Source organism: Gracilinanus agilis, chromosome 4, assembly GCF_016433145.1.
Source record: "Gracilinanus agilis isolate LMUSP501 chromosome 4, AgileGrace, whole genome shotgun sequence".
Taxonomy (NCBI): Eukaryota; Metazoa; Chordata; class Mammalia; order Didelphimorphia; family Didelphidae; genus Gracilinanus; species Gracilinanus agilis.
In genome coordinates, this window is record NC_058133.1 from 512,392,532 (window position 1) to 512,409,156 (window position 16,625).

General features: G+C 48.8%; 2 protein-coding genes and 1 non-coding gene across 6 annotated transcripts in view; all 3 read left to right on the forward strand.

Annotated features, from left to right (window-relative positions):
- Positions 1 to 6,616, forward strand: part of ATG16L1 (autophagy related 16 like 1) — a 30,935-nt gene extending 24,319 nt beyond the window's left edge. For all 4 annotated transcript variants that reach the window (XM_044673304.1, XM_044673305.1, XM_044673306.1 and 1 more), the window contains 6 exons: positions 1,249 to 1,369; positions 1,851 to 1,956; positions 2,895 to 3,044; positions 3,169 to 3,216; positions 3,964 to 4,065; positions 5,283 to 6,616. In XM_044673304.1, coding sequence (XP_044529239.1) covers positions 1,249 to 1,369; positions 1,851 to 1,956; positions 2,895 to 3,044; positions 3,169 to 3,216; positions 3,964 to 4,065; positions 5,283 to 5,376 — 621 coding nt within the window. In that variant the 3' untranslated portion in view covers positions 5,377 to 6,616. The remainder of the gene's footprint in view (positions 1 to 1,248; positions 1,370 to 1,850; positions 1,957 to 2,894; positions 3,045 to 3,168; positions 3,217 to 3,963; positions 4,066 to 5,282) is intronic.
- LOC123248243 lies at positions 440 to 715 on the forward strand. Its single transcript, XR_006506312.1, has one exon.
- Positions 6,617 to 15,585: 8,969 nt separating the features above from the next.
- Positions 15,586 to 16,625, forward strand: part of SAG (S-antigen visual arrestin) — a 19,855-nt gene continuing 18,815 nt past the window's right edge. The window contains exons 1-3 of the mRNA XM_044676554.1: positions 15,586 to 15,651; positions 16,395 to 16,455; positions 16,532 to 16,576. Coding sequence (XP_044532489.1) covers positions 15,586 to 15,651; positions 16,395 to 16,455; positions 16,532 to 16,576 — 172 coding nt within the window. The remainder of the gene's footprint in view (positions 15,652 to 16,394; positions 16,456 to 16,531; positions 16,577 to 16,625) is intronic.

Sequence of the window (16,625 nt, forward strand, 5' to 3'; positions counted from 1 at the left end):
CACTTTGGGGAATACAAGGAAAGACTCCATTCTCAACATGCAAATAAGACCAAGTCCATGAGGAATGCATACAGAGTAGCTGGAGGGAAAGACCTTTTGCCAAGAAGGAGACAACATGCTGAGTCCGGTAGAAAGCCAGGGGGGTCAGGGTGGGAGTGAGGGGGCCAAGCTTTCCAGATGTGGAGGAGTACCACGGCAAAGGCTCCAGGGCTGGAGTGTGTCCTGCAGACATGGAAGGCAGTCGGCTGTCAAGCCTCTATGCAGTGATGGTTTTGTAAATTCTCAGTGAAAAAGCAAGACTTTGGGACTTGGGCCTGTGTCAGAGAAAGGAGGATCCCATTTTGAGCCATTTGAGCCTTGAGGTTTTAGTTTTTAGTGTTTTTTGTTTTGTTTGTTTATCAATTACATGTACAAGTTTTAAGCCTTGAATTTAAAGAGGGGTCAATGATGAACAGTAAAAGGTCTGATTGCCCCGAGATGTCTCTGCCCACCCTCATGATTCCCAGCTGCCTCTTTTCTGTCAAGCTCTAGTTGTGCCATGACTAAGCAGAGGCCTGCTGACATCACGGGACATCCCACATACATGCGTGTGTTCACTCGAATTTCAGCGAATACATCATTGTGGTTGGTGTCCAACAGCGGGAGTCAGTAAGGAATTAGGGCTGGCAAGAGGACATCTCCTATGGGCCTGATCTGAAACCTGCAAACTGAGGCCTCTCTGGGTAGAAAAGAGCAGGAAGCCTCCCCTCGGGGTTCATTTCTTTAGCATGGTTAGAAATAGTGATGGCGGGGGCTACACTGACTTTGGAGGGGCCCCATGCGCTGTCTTCCTATCAGATGTTTCGCTCCCATGTGGGCCCCAAGTTGTTACGAGAAGCAGCAGTGGTGGTTTGGGGGTCTTGCCGTGCCCATGCTTCTCCATGCCGGTGCCTCACGGGACCTCACCTTTCTCTGGCTCTGGCTAAATAATCCAGCCATTTCTTAGAACCATAGCAGACTCGATTCTTAAGCATCCTCTCACAACCTGGTTTCTGTTTTTGTTTCTTTTTGTCATGGCAGGGTGGGGGTTGAGTGTGCCCCTGGCCACGGTGCCTTCGCCAGCAGACAAAGACACGATAGCACCCTGCTCCTACCCCGTATCCCACACCTCTCTTCCCCTGAGAATCATCCAGTCTAAGCGGCTCTCATGGACCGCTGCTCAGGCCAGTAGTCTCCTGGGGTAACCCTTGTCTGACCTGTCTTCTTCAGCACACGCTCACGGGGCACAGCGGCAAAGTCCTGTCTGCCAAGTTCCTGCTGGACAACGCACGGATTGTTTCAGGAAGTCATGACCGGACCCTCAAACTCTGGGATCTGCGCAGCAAAGTCTGTAAGGAAGCTCGCCATTGCTCAGTACACCCCTCTCTCTGCCTCCACAAATTGGGGAGAGCACCTCTTTTCTAGAATAAAAATTTACCTCTGGAGCAGTTTACACTTAAGATGGCATTCATGTTCGCCTTTATACTCTGAAACAAAAATGTAGGAGTGGTGAGCTGATAGGTGCTTGGGGGGCTGGAGCTTCACAAAGCACTTTCTGCACAAGAATTGCCGAGGTGTGTTCTAAGTAGAGTATCCCACTTTACAGACGCAGACCCTGAGGCTTAGAGGTCAGCAGTAGGCCTGAACTGTGGGCGCAGGTTTTTGGAACCTGCCTAATAGGGACGATTCTTTGAATGCATTCATGGTGGCTCAGGGTCATGCTCCAATCATGCCTCCCCACGATTCTGTGACTGGCCCCCAAGAATGCTGATTCAGAGACCCCGTGAAGGGAGGGGGGGCTGTTGACGAGTCAGCTCTGTTCTCCTTTGCAGGTATAAAAACAGTATTTGCTGGCTCCAGTTGCAATGATATCGTCTGCACAGAACAGTGTGTGATGAGTGGACATTTCGACAAGAAAATCCGTTTCTGGGACATACGGTAAAATAACTGGCGTAAGAGCCAAGGGATTAGGATCTGCCCTGTGACGGGGTGCAGCTTAGAAAGTTCTAGAAAAGCCCCAGATAAGTCTAGTAGATTTTGATGTTTAAATATATATATACATATACATATATATATACATATATATATTATATATGAGGCAGCTAGGTGGCTCAGTGGATAGAGAGCCAGGCCCAGAGACAGGAGATCCTGGGTTCAAATCTGGCCTCAGATACTTTATAGCTGTGTGACCATGGGCAAGTCACTGAAACCCCACTGCCCAGCCCTTACTGCTCTTCCACCTTGGAGCCAATACACAGTATTGATTCTAAGATAGAATATGAAGGGTTTGTTTTAAATATTTTAAGATTCTCCAACTCTTCCCCTCTCTCCGGGATTTCCTTTATCTCTCTAGTCTTAGACCATGGTCTCATGTAGGCAGATGTGAGCTCAGGAGGATCTCGGAGTCAGTAAGTGACAAAGTAGGGAGGAGGGTACCAGATACACAGCTGGGTAGCATCCATCTGTATTTGGTGTTTGCTCAATGGAGAGGTGCTGCACTTAGAAAGTTTGTCCCTCCACAACATTTATACAAGCCAGTGGAATTGCTTGTTGGCTCTGGGAAGGGAGAGGGAATAAGGGAGGGAAAGGAAATGAATTATGTAAACATGGAAAAATATTTTAAAATAAATAAAAAGAAAGAAAGTTTATCGCTCCACATGCCAGTCATGAAGCCCAGGAGCCAGGTCCTCACCTCCAAGAGGCATCAATGGGACCGAGCAGTGCTCTTGGCCACCACACAGGGCCAGGGGAACGAGCAAAGGGACAGATCCCAGCGGGCAACAGCTGGCACAGGGGCCTGCCAGCCCATGGACTTGGACCTTTTTAGCTGGCTAATGTAAAGGAGAAGCGGTTCTCATGGCCTTCTCCTCCCTCAGCTCTGAAAGCATAATCCGAGAGTTGGAGCTGCTGGGAAAGATCACGGCTCTTGACCTGAATCCAGAGAGGACAGACCTGTTAAGCTGCTCCCGAGACGATCTGCTCAAAATTATCGACCTACGAGTCAATGCCATCAAGCAGACCTTCAGGTGACCCACGGCCTGGGGCTGTCTGGCCGTTGTCGGGCCGTACTAGAGCTTGGGAGGTTTTACCAGGCTGGGGGTTGGGGGCAGGCTCTGACCTGACTGAATGCACTGCTGTGTTTGATTTCAGCGCTCCGGGATTCAAGTGTGGGTCTGACTGGACCCGAGTCGTGTACAGGTGAGAGATGGCTGAGGGCAGTGTTTGGGGCTGTGAGGACGTAGCCGGATTGGTGGGGCGTCCGTCTCCTCCAGTGCTTCCTTTGCGGCAGTGCAAGGCCACACACTGCGCTGAGAGGTGGTCTACACCTGGTGCTTCCTTCCTGCCAGCCTTGTCAGAGGACCCCTCTCAAAAGTTGGGGCAGGGAACACCTAGGTGACTCAGGCTCAGTGGAGTGAGAGCCAGGCCTAGAGGGAGGAGGTTCTGGATTCGAATCTGGCCTCAGACACTTCCTAGCTATGTGACCCTGGGCAAGTCACTTGAACCACATTACCTAGCCCTTGCTGCTCTTCTGCCTTAGAGCCAATACCCAGTATTGATTGGAAGGTAGGGTTAAGTTTGGTTTTGTTTTTTAAAGAAAGTCAAGGATATCAAGCAAAGGCTACTTAACTTGCAGTCCAAGAGATTTTCCCCAAAATTCCTTCCCTGTCCCAACTCTCCTTGCTTCCTGTCCCTCTTTACTGCCCCTTCTGCTCCTCTTGAATGCCCATAAGTTGGACCCACAAGCTGAGAAGCCTCCAGGGCTTTGGCCCTCTCAGTCCTCGGGTCCCCGCTGCTGGCTGACTTAGCATGGAGGGGGGACCCCAGCCCAATTGGGTCGTCACGTGCACAAGCTCAGCTAGACATGGGTCAGGCTGGGGAGGGACACGGGCAGGAGGAGCTCATTTGCACATCCCAACGCTTGTGCCCTGTTTTCATGTCCTCCAGCCCCGATGGCAGCTACGTGGCAGCCGGCTCCGCAGAAGGCTCCCTCTATGTCTGGAACGTGCTCACAGGCAAGGTGGAGAAGGTGCTCTCGAAGCAGCACAGGTAGGACGGGGCCCCGGGCCAGGGGCCTTTAGAGGTGGCCCTGGAGGGCATTGAGGGGGCTGACGAACCCCACCACACCAGGCCTGGCCTCCACCTCCAGGCACTGCCCTGACAGCTCCCAGACACAATTAAGCCAGGTTACTCATGTGCTCATCTTGGCTTTCAAGGGATTCGAATTTTTTTAGCAGCAGCTCACCAATGTATTTGTGTTATTCAGAAACTGAGATGGTAGGATGCAGTAGGAAGAGTCCCAGCTCTTGGTTTTGAGGACCTGGGTTCAAATCCTGTCTCTGATGCTTACTTGTTGGTATAGTCCTGAGCAAGTCATTTAATGTGGGCCACAGCATCCTCATCTGCTGAATTCAGTGACCTCTTAGGTCTCTCCTAGCTTTGGAAGCTTGGAAGGGACTTTAGAGGGCAGGACTGGAGCTCCAGAGAGGTAGGATTTGAACCCAGACTCCAACGCCAGCATTCTGTCCACTGGCATCGATGATCCAATGAATGAACCCTGTTAGAGATGATTAATGAGCTGAGAAAAACATCTAAATACAGGTCAGATGCCTCATCACCAAAGGAGACTGTTCCTGGTTTCACTTCCCGTGGGTTTCCCTCCAGCCTCAGAGAGGCTTCACACCAGATCAGTGTAGTCCGGCCAGACAAGGCCACTCACTGTGCTGGAGAAGGTCGGCCGTGTGCACGGCCTTCCTGTCCCTGCGTCCTCGGGGCGCTCAGTGTTCTCTCCCTGCGTCCGTCTCCCGCTTCGTTCAGCTGATGGGCAGCTCGCTGCGGGGCCGCTCCTGCCTCTGGCCAGCCGGGCTCCTTTTTTTAGGAGAATTCCAGGGGCCGAGGGAATCCGGGCTCCCCCTTTGGTGCATCAGTCTGCATCTCCCCAGGCTTGGGGGGAAGAGAGCCCCGGGATCACTCTAACTTCCCCGCCTGGTGAGGGCTTATTCTTGGCCAACAGGATCAATTCCCTGGACAGCTGGGTGGCAGCTGGGTGGCCCAGTGGACTGAGAGCCAGGAGTAGAGACAGGAGGTCCCGGGTTCCAAGCTGGCCTCAGACACTTCATTGCCCACCCTTACATGCACAGTATTGACTCTAAGATGGAAAGCAAGAGTTTAATTTAAAAAAAACTTCAAAGTTTTGGAATTTTTCTTCTGTTTAATTGATTTTTTTGTATGCTTCAATATCATCTCCTGGTCCTTTTGTTTTTCAGTTCTTCAATTAATGCGGTGGCCTGGTCACCTTGTGGCACGCATGTGGTCAGTGTGGACAAAGGAAACAAAGCTATTCTGTGGTCTGACTACTGACCGATGGCATAGGAAAAGCGGACTCCCCCGTGCCACCCCTGGAGGGGAGCTGCCCCCGGCGGCGGAGGCTTGAGGAAGGCTCAGGCTAGAGCTGCTGTTCCTTGGACAGTAAAAGCCTCGAGGACTAATGCCGAGAGTCATCGGACACTGCGGGGGATGTCGGGGCTGGAGCCCCGGGCGCCGGCTGGGTCCCCTCGTGCACAGCAGTGCCAATTATCCCAAATATCCATGTTCATTGTCCTTTAGCACTTTCCCCCATCCCTGAGGAGTTAGGAATGATTCGCGGTTCTGGTCTGACCCAAAGCCCACTATTCTTTGGGTCCAACAAGCTGACTCGGGCGTTGGGTTAAGGGGAACCTGGAGTAGGGAGAGGCGGGTCCCAGTGGTTTGGGCCATGAGCAAGTCTGGCCGTCTGTTCCGTTTACATTCTCTGTCTGGTCTCCTCGAGCCGCCCTTCCCAGAAGTCACCGTTCTGCGTTAGCCGCGGCCCACGGGAGAACCGGAGTAGGAAACGTTCCCCGTCTGTGGGTCAGTTTGAGGAAGGCTGGAGGCCGGAGCTGGCCCGAGAGCCCCGCGGCAGGGAGGAGCGCGGCTTTCCTCTCGGTCCTTTCCTGGTCTGCTCCGTCCCACCGTGTTCTCCAAGCGGGCTTCTGTTAAGTCGTTGCTAGCTCGCGAGGGGTCGAGGCCTTGAATGTATTACTCTGGGACTCGGGCCCTCGCCGTGACCCGTCCCCTTCGCCAGGCAATACCTCTGGGGCTTGACAGAAGCAGCGTGAGGAGGCCCGGGACGGGGCGGAGCCGACCCACTCAACGTTTATCCAAACTCGACCCTTTCCCCTGTGTATGAAATTCTAATTATGTCAGACGGGCTTCTGGGCCACCTGTCATTGTCTCCGTCTAATTTGCACTTTATTTTGCTTCCTTCCTAAACTGCTCTGTCTGCAGTTTGGGAAGCGTGTCTTAGAGCTGGCTGAAAGGCCTCGGGTCTCAGGCGCCTCATCTGCAAAGTGGAGGTGCTGAACTCCGGGAGCCCCACGGTTCCTCCCAGCTCCCAGTCTGGTCCTTCTCCCCTCTTGTTCTCGGCACCCCTCACACTACCCTGATCCCATTTCTTGATTCAGGCAACCTCTCTGGAAAGGAGTTGAATGAAATACACAGACCTGGACACCTCTTTTATTTATTTTATTATGCTGCCCAGGAGAACTCAACTGTAAATAAATAAATTCTGCTTTAAACATTTCACACTTCTCTGGCTCATGCTGGTGTTTTTTCCCCCCTTCAGCCTTAAAGGGAAAGACATTGTTTTCTGCCATCTTGGTCTTGTGCTTGTAATTAGCAGAAAATGCTTCCGTAAGAGTTCTTTTCCTCAAGATCATTTCTTAGCCCTCAATTTAGATTCTTGGCCGACAGCACCACATGGTGGATGTGACTGGCCGGGGCTCTGTCTCCAAATGGAACTGAATGTGTCCCTGCCGCCTTCACGAGGAATCGTGACCGTGAGGTCCACTCGAAATGGAGCTGTTTGAGCTTTCACGCGAGGACTTACTGCTCTTAGAGAGGGAGGTGCCGACTGACAGGGCGAACGTCCCAATCGTCCTCCCAAGTGGCAGCCGCCTGCTACAAGCTGGAATTCCTGGGGAAGGACCAGAATCTGGCCCTAGAAGCACTGGTCACCGACACTTCCGTGCCCAGAAATAAGCCCATCTCCCCTTAAATCAAAAAGGCCGCCCAGGACGAAGCGAGTTAGAAGCTGCCAACGGTCACCAGGAGGATAAACGGCTACTGTCACCCGGTCCGGAGGTAAGCCAGCTCTCCTCCTCTGCTAAACCTGGGCCAAAAATAGTCCAGTGATTCGAGATTATCGAGTCTCCTCTGACCTTGGCGAGCTCGTCACGGCTTTATGAGCTAAGAAAAGGACGTTATTCCATGTTGGATTCCACCTGTGGGGAAAGATTATAAAAAGCCGCTCTGCTATCGCCGCCCGCAGGAATGATGGGGCCCGAGGACGTTCGGATGCCGTTTCCCTGTAATGTTTGTGGGCGACCTTAGTGGGAGGTACACATGTGATGCTGCAACGGGAAGGAGGAAGTACGGCTGCGTTGTGTTCAGCCTAAAAACGAACCCATTCTAGGTCCGTCAGGATCCTTCCCCGCAGCCTGCTTTGTGTAAATGTATGTGTCCGTCCTGTTGCATGGCTAAACGTAGCCGGTTTGGTGCCGATCCCATATCCTGCCTTCCGAGAGCTAGCAGCAGACAGAAGTGCAAAACGTAGAGTGGGCTCAGAGTCCCTGCTGGGCTCAGCAGCCGCCGGGGCAGCCCTTGAACTGAGCTTTCAACAGAGCAGACGTGAGGAGAGGGCCTGGGCAAAGGTCCGGAGGCAGGACATGGAAGCTGAAGAGGAAAAATAGCCAACGGGCTCAAGTGTCTGGCTGGAACGGAGCCCGACCTGGGGAGGGAGGCTAGGGCTGGGGCCACGTCGAGAAGGGGCTTTCGTAAATCCCAGGCCCGGGGTAACAGCCTCTGCCCTAACGAGAATTTGTCTTTCATCCCCGAGCTAAGTGAAGGGATGCAGTGGGCAACGAGAAACTTCCAGCCTGCATTTGTCCAGAGGCTTCCCCCTGAGGTCTTGGTTTGAGTTGGTCAGTGTGGGTCACATCCCTATAATGTAGTAGATGCTCACAACGGCCAACGGCCAACCTAACGTTAAGCCGGACTGGTTCTCAGCCAGTCCTCGAATCCATTCCAGAAGTTCAGCGGGCCTAGCGATGGCTCAGAGGAAAAGGAGGCAGGCGACCAGGGGAACCCCCAGGCTGGGGCTGGCAGGACAAGGCGAAGCCCCCTTCAGCCGTGTTCTGAATGTCTCCGCATCGCAGCATTCAGTTCTGTTTGGGACGCCGTGTTTTAGAAAGAAGGCTGAGGTGGAGAGGCAAAGACCGTGATACACGGGGGAGGATAGACTGAAGCGGCTTTTATCTACCCCCCACCACACACACACACACATCACAGCTTAATGGCTGAGTGTGTGTCACATAAAGCGGGCGAAGCTGCTTCTACTTAGCCCCAGAGGGCAGGTTTGGGGCACAGAGGGAGGAGCAAGAAGAGGCCATTTGGGGTGATGCGAGGATGAAGCTGGTCTGTCCCAAGGTGGAATGGACACCACAGGGCTGCAGAGAGGCTGGGCAGCTACTTGTTGAGAATGTCGTGGAGGGGCTTTTGGGTCACTTATGGGTCGGACAAGGTGGTTTCTTTGGGCCCTTCCAAGTACAGGAGGAAATCTTGTTATAAGTATTTATAACAAGATTTATACAAGCATTTATAACATCAGAGCCTTTTAGTGTGCCAAGCCTGAAAGAAGGGATCAGAATAGATCGCTCGGATTCTTCACAGGAGCAAGAATTATTGGCCAAATGTGGGCAAACCATAGTGTACTTTTTTGCAAGTGCGGGAAAGAAGGTGCAGTCCAGCCCTACGACTTCGTCTTGTGAGGAAACTCCATGGATGGCCATCTTAGAAAGTTGCCCAAGACAGAGAGGGGAAGGGATTTGTCCCGATTCACACCGCCATTGTGTCAGAGGCAGGCCTTTCTGTAGCCTTCAGCAAACGCGCATCCTTCGGTGCTGGGAGATTTGAGGAAAGAAATAGATTTTTAAAAATGATTTTCCCAGCACTTTTGCCCTCGTGAACTTCGCTTTAGTAGGAAAAAGCTCCCTTCAGTGCTTACCCAAATCCTCTTGACCCCGGATCACTGTTGGGTTGTCAGAGGTGAAGTCATCTCAGCAGCATCTAGGGTGACCTCACAACTTAGCAGTCTGAATTCAGTGGATGGACCCAGGGACCGAGATTGTCAAATCTATCGCTTCATGTTTGATTTTTAACAAATGCCCTGGAATCGGTTTCATTCAACAAGCATTAAGTGACAATGGTCTGTTAGGCTGTTGGTGCTGAGGATACAAAATGGAATGGGCCCTGCCCTCAGGAAGCTCACATTCTACAGAGAGCAGGGGAGGGCAAACATATATATGGAAAAGTAAATGACGGAGGAATATTCTAGAAATCTGAAAAGGAAGGGAGTCAGGAAAGGCTTCTTATAGGAAATGAAAGAAGACAGAGATCTAGGAGAAGACTGCATTCCAGGCATGGAGGCAAGAATAACATCTTATTTGTGGGGGAAAATATGGATACCTCTGCTCAATGCCTCACCAAATTCCTTCCCCTCTCCCAAAAGACATGAAGAGCCAGCAGCTAGTAGAATCAGAACCACTTCCCTGGACCATCAGCAGCCATCCAAAAAGAAAAAGAAAGGGGTTTTTCCCCTTTCTCCCAACTTATTGGAATGGGATCTTAGATACGATCCCATTTGATTGAGAAATCCCAGAATAATCTTGGGTGTTACTCTCCCTCTTCAAGTTTTGTTTTGTTTTGTTTTCAGTTAATTGAAATAATCATGCAGAAAAGCAAGATACAAAGTAAAACCAGACAAATCATCAACCTTTCTACATATTGCCAACAAAACCCAAGAGGAATACCTGAAGAAATTCCTGTCAAAATAACTCTAGAAATGCATGTTCTAATTGAGTGCACCTTAAAATCAAAACACACATAGGAACTGCATAAATACAACTAAGAAACTCTTTACCAAAATAAAGACAGAAGAGATGGAGAGAGTAGTTAATCTTCCGTACCAATAGAATAGAGATGGCATTGCTACTTATATTCATTTACTTTTATTCAGTGCTGTACCAGACTACCAAATGATTTGCTTTAGAGAACTAGAATAAAAAGGTAAGTAAATTAGTCTGGAGGAACAAAAAGTCAAGATTCTCAAGAGAAATAATGAAAAAATATGACGAGGAATAGGATCTAGCAGTGCCAGATCTCAAACTAAACTACAAAGTAGTAATCACTAAAACTATTTTGGTACCAGGGATAGAACGCCAGGCCTGGAGTCAGGAAGACTAATCTTCCTGAATTCAGATCCAGCCTCTGAAACTGACTAGCTGTGTGACCTTGGACAAGTCACTTAGTCCTGTTTTGCCTTAGTTTCCTCATCTGTACAATAGCTGGAGAAGAAAATGGCAAGCCACTTCAGTATCTGCCAAGACAATCCCAAATGAGGTCATAAAGAGTTGGATACAACTGAAACAACTAAACAACCACAAAAAAAAAAAAAAAGAGAAGCCAATCAGCAAGACAGATTAGTTGTAGGATATACAGAAAAAAGGAAACAAGGGGACACAATGTTCAATAAACCTAAAGACCCCCCCCTGCCCCAAAATTGGGGATATGACAGTTTCTACAGAAACACCTGAGAAAAATGGAAAGCAGTCTTGGTGGAAATTGGGTGTAGGCAAACCTCTCACACCATATACAGTAAGTTCCCAATGGATATATAACTCAAGTTAAAAAAAAAATGTCATTTCAAGAGGAGCAATGAAAAAGTACCTTTTGCATCTATGGATCTGGGAAGAGTTCATGACCAAATAAGGTATAGAGAAAAAAGGACGATTGTGATTACATAACATGGAAAAGTTTTTGCATAAGTTAAATCAACACAGTTGAAATTAAAAGAGAAGTAGTTAATGGCGTAGGGAAGAATCTTTACTGCAAGTTTCGATCCAAGATCTATAACTGATTCAGACATGTAAGATTTACAGTCATTCCCTGATTGGTAAATAATCAAGATATCTGACCAGGCAATTCTCAAAGAAAGAAATCCAACTTATCAACAACCTTATTAAAATCTGCTTTGAATTGCAATTCATTAAAGAAATGCAAATTAAAGGGAGTTGAAATTCCACATCCCATTTATCTGACGGACAAAAATGATGGTAATGGAAAATGACAAATTATCAGAGGGGGCTGTGAGAAGATAGGAAGATTCAACTGTTGGTGGAGCTATGAATCCACTTTGCCATTCTAGGATGTCATTTGGGACCGTTTCCAATAATCCCGCATTGTCTGTACCCACTGACCTTAATAATACCACTGCCAGCTACATATCCAGAGGTCAGGAACACTGTAAAGAATTCATGGGTACAAAAATATTTGTTTTTTTGTTGTTTTGGTGACAAAGTACTGGAAACAAAGAGATTCATTGAAAAAAATCATGTTTTATAAATGTAATGGATTAGGATGCCTTCAGAAATAACAATTACCTGAGAAGATTCATGAACTGATGCAGAATAAAATGGGCAGGACCTGGAGACTGATTTCTATGGTACCCACTGCATTGAAAGGAAAACAACTTTGCAAGATCCAAGAACTCTCATCAGTAGCAGGACTGATGACTTCACAGGACCCATGATAAAGCACAATGCCATGTTCTAACCAAGAGATGATGGACTCGAAGTGTAGCCTGAGGGACAGATTTTCAGACATGGCCAGTGTGGGGATTCATTTGGCTTGGCTGTGCTTATTGGTTTCAAGGGTTTGTTTTTTCTTTTTTTCATGGGATTAAGGTTGGGAGGAGGGGAAAGTTTTGATAATGTAAAAAAGGAAGGAAGGAAGTGAAGGACGAAAGTCACTGCATTTTTTTAATGCATTGAAGAGAACAGAAGAAAGCAGACACAGTGGACGGATGGCTCTGAACATATTGAATTGTATACTTTGTTAAAAAGTAAGCTAAACTTAGTAGAGATCTGTGGTTTTACATAGTCTATTTTTTCTATCCTCTAGCTCAGGGGTCAGCAACCTTTTTGGCTGTGAGAGCCATAAACGCCACATTTTTTAAAATGTAATTTTGTGAGAGCCATACTATGCTCACAGTTCGTGCTCCTGTAACAGCACCTGAAAAAAAATGGACTTTATGGCTCCTGCAGAAAGAGCCATACGTTGCCGACCCCTGCTCTATATGGAATGTTTTTAATTTTTTAAGATAAATGAGAACCTTTGCCCCCTGTAAGTTTAAACCATGAAGGGACCCACTTTGCACCATGTGATAATGAGCACTACCTACTCAGACCATAAAGCTCATAGAGAGAGGAAAAGATCCCTGGAAGATTGGCCTCGTTGCCTGTGATCATCCATCTGTGGCTGATACCCAGGTAAGGCTCTTAAGTGAATTTGGCAATGGCTAGTGAGAGAAACAAGCTCATTATTATCTAATGCTAAGATACCTTTGGGGCCAGCAGGCCTCCTGACCTTTTGGTTAAAATTTGTGACCTCAAGATGGCATTAAGTGTTAGTTCAGCTTAATTAAGCCTAAGATTTTCATGCCTTTTGTCTTATGAGTGCTTTTCAAGGAAAGAGAATTCAGTCTTTTTCAAGAAACCAAAGAGGTTGAGGAGTGAAAAATAGCTTTCGTTATACATCTTACCTCCCAGCCCTACGACCACCTGCCTGCTCACCCTCCCAAGCTAGCCTGAGGGCTGAGCTTGAGAAGATGGATCTGGGGGAGAACATCAGGTCCCTTAATTAATGCTCAGAACTGCTGATTCAGGGACTAATCCAGGTCCTCTCTTCTGTTCTGAGTGGGATAATCTCCCAGACAGCAATATCCTGGCTCATTAGACTCCCCATCCAAATCGGCTACAAATTCTCCTCATCATTCCTTGAGGGGGGCTTCACTCTCATCTGAAGGAGGGAAGGAGCCCATGTAAACAATCCTGCTCAAACACTGCTAGCTTGACGTGGAACTCGTATCCTCTTGGCAACATCCTGCTATTATTGTCCCAGCAGAACTCCAGGTAAAAACCAAGATACTGGGAATTAGTCTTTAAATAGATGTTACTAGTCTTGCAAGAAATTAGAATGGAGCCAAGGAAAGTCAAAGTCATTAAACAAATAGCCCCTTCCTTGGCTTTATTTACTTTCGATTGGGTTTTTCGTTGGGGGATCTTCAGGGTAGATTCACATGCCAGGCTACTCCAAGCAAAAGGGTTCCCTTTTATTGTCTAGTGCATGGTTTATATTGGGGGTTGGGGACGCCCTGCCCAGGAGACCACAGCATAACCCCAAGGAGTGTCCAACCCAGCACTCAGCATGGGAAGATGGGTCATGGGCTGACCATGTTACTTCCCTGCTTGTTAAGTCTTGTTATTGGCTCTGGAATCAACTCTGATTTCATCTTTATTTCATCTCTTTTACATTTCTATTTTGCATATATGTATTTGCATTTTATAACATGCATAATTATTAGTGCAGGAGTTCATGTATATGGTGTAATAATATGATTTCATTTAATTAAGTTGGTATCCACATTCTGGTTCCAAATTGTTTTTTAGGTTTGAATTTTTAATTAATTAATTTAGAGTATTTTTCCATGGTTAAATGATTCATGTTCTTTCCCTCCCCTCCTCCCACCCCCCTCCCATAGCCAACACAATTCCACTGAGTTTTGCATGTGTTGTTGATCAAGACATATTTCCATATTATTAATATTTGCACTAGCGTGACCGTTTACAGTCTATATCCCCAATCATATCCCCATTGACCCATGTGATCAAGCAGTTGTTTTTCTTCTGCGTTTCTGATCCCACAGTTCTTTCTCTGGACGTAGATACATTCTTTCTCATAAGTCCCTCGGAATTGTCCTAGGTCATTGCACTGCTGCTAGTAGAGAAGTCAGTTACATTCGATTGTGCTATAATGTATCAGTCTCTGTGAACAATGTTCTTCTGGTTCTGCTCCTTTCACTCTGCATCAATTCCTGGAGGTCTTTCCAGTTCACATGGAATTCCTCCAGTTCATTATTCCTTTTAGCACAATATTATTCTGTCACCAACAGATACCACATCCAAATTGTTTTACAAATGGTATACACAATCAAAAAAGTTTAGGAATTGGGAGTCAATGAGGTTCAAGATGGCCCTGGATAAAATCCTTTCTTGCCTAAGGTAGTTGGGCTCTGGTTTTCTAAAATTCCAATCTATCCACAAGAAACAAGATAGTGATGGGCCTAAACTTTAAATTCACTTTGCTTTAAGCACCTTGGGTTGGTGATATCTTCCCTCACTCCTCTGTGTGATGAACATGCTATGGGATGGGGTGACCAAAAAGGGAAACCTGCCCTGCTTCCTCATTCTTCATCCATTGGCCAGGAGACTGGTGGTTTGCCATTTCCTTTTCCAGCAGATCCTTTTGTCAGGCCATCAGAGGTTAAGTGACTTGCCCAGAGTCACACAGCTAAGAAGTGTAGGAGGCTGGAGTTGAACTCAGGTCTTCCTGACTCCAGACCCCATGCTCTTAACCACTGAGCCAGAGCTGCCTCTAGCAACAAGAAATCTTCCTCATTTGTACCTGCCAGTTCTTTAGAATTAGGTCCATTTTGCTGGAACATAAGAAAAGGTGACTGTGTCAGCACAAACTTGGGTGTCCTGGCTTACCTCCCCAGACCCCAAGAGGCTTCGAGCTATCTGAGCCTCCGTCAGGTCATGTGACCTGCCTGGGGTCCCTCAGGGAGGGTCAGAAGAGGTATTTAAACTCGGGTCTTCCTGATAGCCAGTTGAGGATTTTACCAGCTATGCCATAGGCATAAAGAAGGGACTTTCATCCTTTTTAAGGACATTCTGCCTAAAATCAATCTATCTCAAAGATCTTATTATCCAGCTTATAACACAGGAAGTGTTGTACTTTACTTTTTATGTTTTATATATGTATTTGTATTATAGATATAATTTTTTTTTTCCTTTTTTTGTTGTTGCTCAATGGGAGCAGATACTAGGGAAAAGAAGATAATTTTTTTCATTTAAAAAATAAACTTTAATTTTAAAGATTGTTAAAAGAAAGAAGGAGCAAGCTGAGGCTAAGGTTTGTTTAGGGATTCTTAGTTGGCAGTCACATTGAAGGGCTTTTTGACCCAGATCTACCATTTCATTTGGGTTGGTGATTCCCAGTGTGGACACTCCCTCCACCCAAGTGGATCAGCTACTCCTCTGCCTTGACAATGGCTATCTCCGTGACCTTGGACAAGTCACTAAGTGCATCCCATTCTCCTCCTCTGTAAAGGGAAGATGCCTGAGGTCTAACCCTGTGAACTTGTGAGCAGTAGAATAGTGAGAAGCGGTCCAGGGTCAGAGAAGCAGGACTTGAACTCGGGCCTCCAAGGTCTGTCCCACTTGTGGGCTGATGGGTTAAGGGGAATCCTCCTAAGCGTGTTCCTTCTCCCTTCCCCACAGATCCCCAGCTAGGCTGTCTCTCTGCCTCTCTATCTAAGGTCATCATTCTCCAGCTGAGGACTCGGCCCCTGAAAGGCTGTGCAGCGTCTCCAAGATGGCGACCAGCACAAAGAATGCTCCCAACCAAGTGATCTTCAAGAAGGTGTCCCGGGACAAGTCGGTGAGTGGATCGAAGCCTAGCACCTGAGCCCCAGGCAGCCAGGCCTCTCGGCCAACTCCTCAGGCATTCCCTGTGCTCCTGTGGCCAGCTGGGCCTGGGTGGGAGATGCTACCCAGATGAGGAAGAGACAGCCGTGGCTGTCTGGGAGCTCAAAAATGAGGGCGGGGCGGGCAGCGGCAGGGAGTGGTCAGCGGCCGAGTTCCCATCTGGCCTTGGACTCTTCCTGGCCTCTGCCTGGGGCCTGCAGCACAGGGTTGGTTCTGAGAGGGAAGGTCAGAGACGATAGAGAGAAACCAGAGATGGCCCAGAATGGAGTGGAGGCCGTGGGGGAGCCTCCAGGTTGGAGGGGAGGCTCTGTCACCCCTCTGCGGCCCTCTTCCATCACCCACCCCTGAGGCCCTCCCAGAATGCTCAGCACCCCATTGATGCCTGCTGTAGCCCACCGTTGCCCTCCACACCTGCACCACTGTGGGTCCTGCAGAAGTAGGTGCCCGGCGCTGGCAGGGGGCCTTCCTCGAGTTGGGGGCGTCCCAGAACCAGACCAGGTCTGGGCAGTTGGTCAACTTCAGGTCCGAGGTTGGGCCTCTTCCAGCCTGTGGGACCCAGTGCTGCTCAATGAGCCTCGTGGGATGGAGACAGGTCTGAGGCCCGGCACAGGGCCAACCTGGGTTCTGGCAGGGGGCAGGGTCTGGGGGGGGGCGAGCAGGGCCCAGCTCCGGCCCTCATTCCCGGCTCTCCAACAGGTGACCATCTACCTGGGCAAAAGGGACTACGTGGACCACGTGGAGCAGGTGGAGCCCGTGGGTAAGTGGAGGCTAAGGGGGGGCTCCGGCGCCCCACAGTGCCCCCTCCTCACTGTGCCTCTCTCCCTTGGGCCCAGATGGCGTGGTGCTGGTGGACCCCGAGCTGGTGAAGGACAAGAAAGGTGAGGGGGGGAGGGAGGGGCCTGGAGCAGGCGGGGGAGGGGGGAGGGG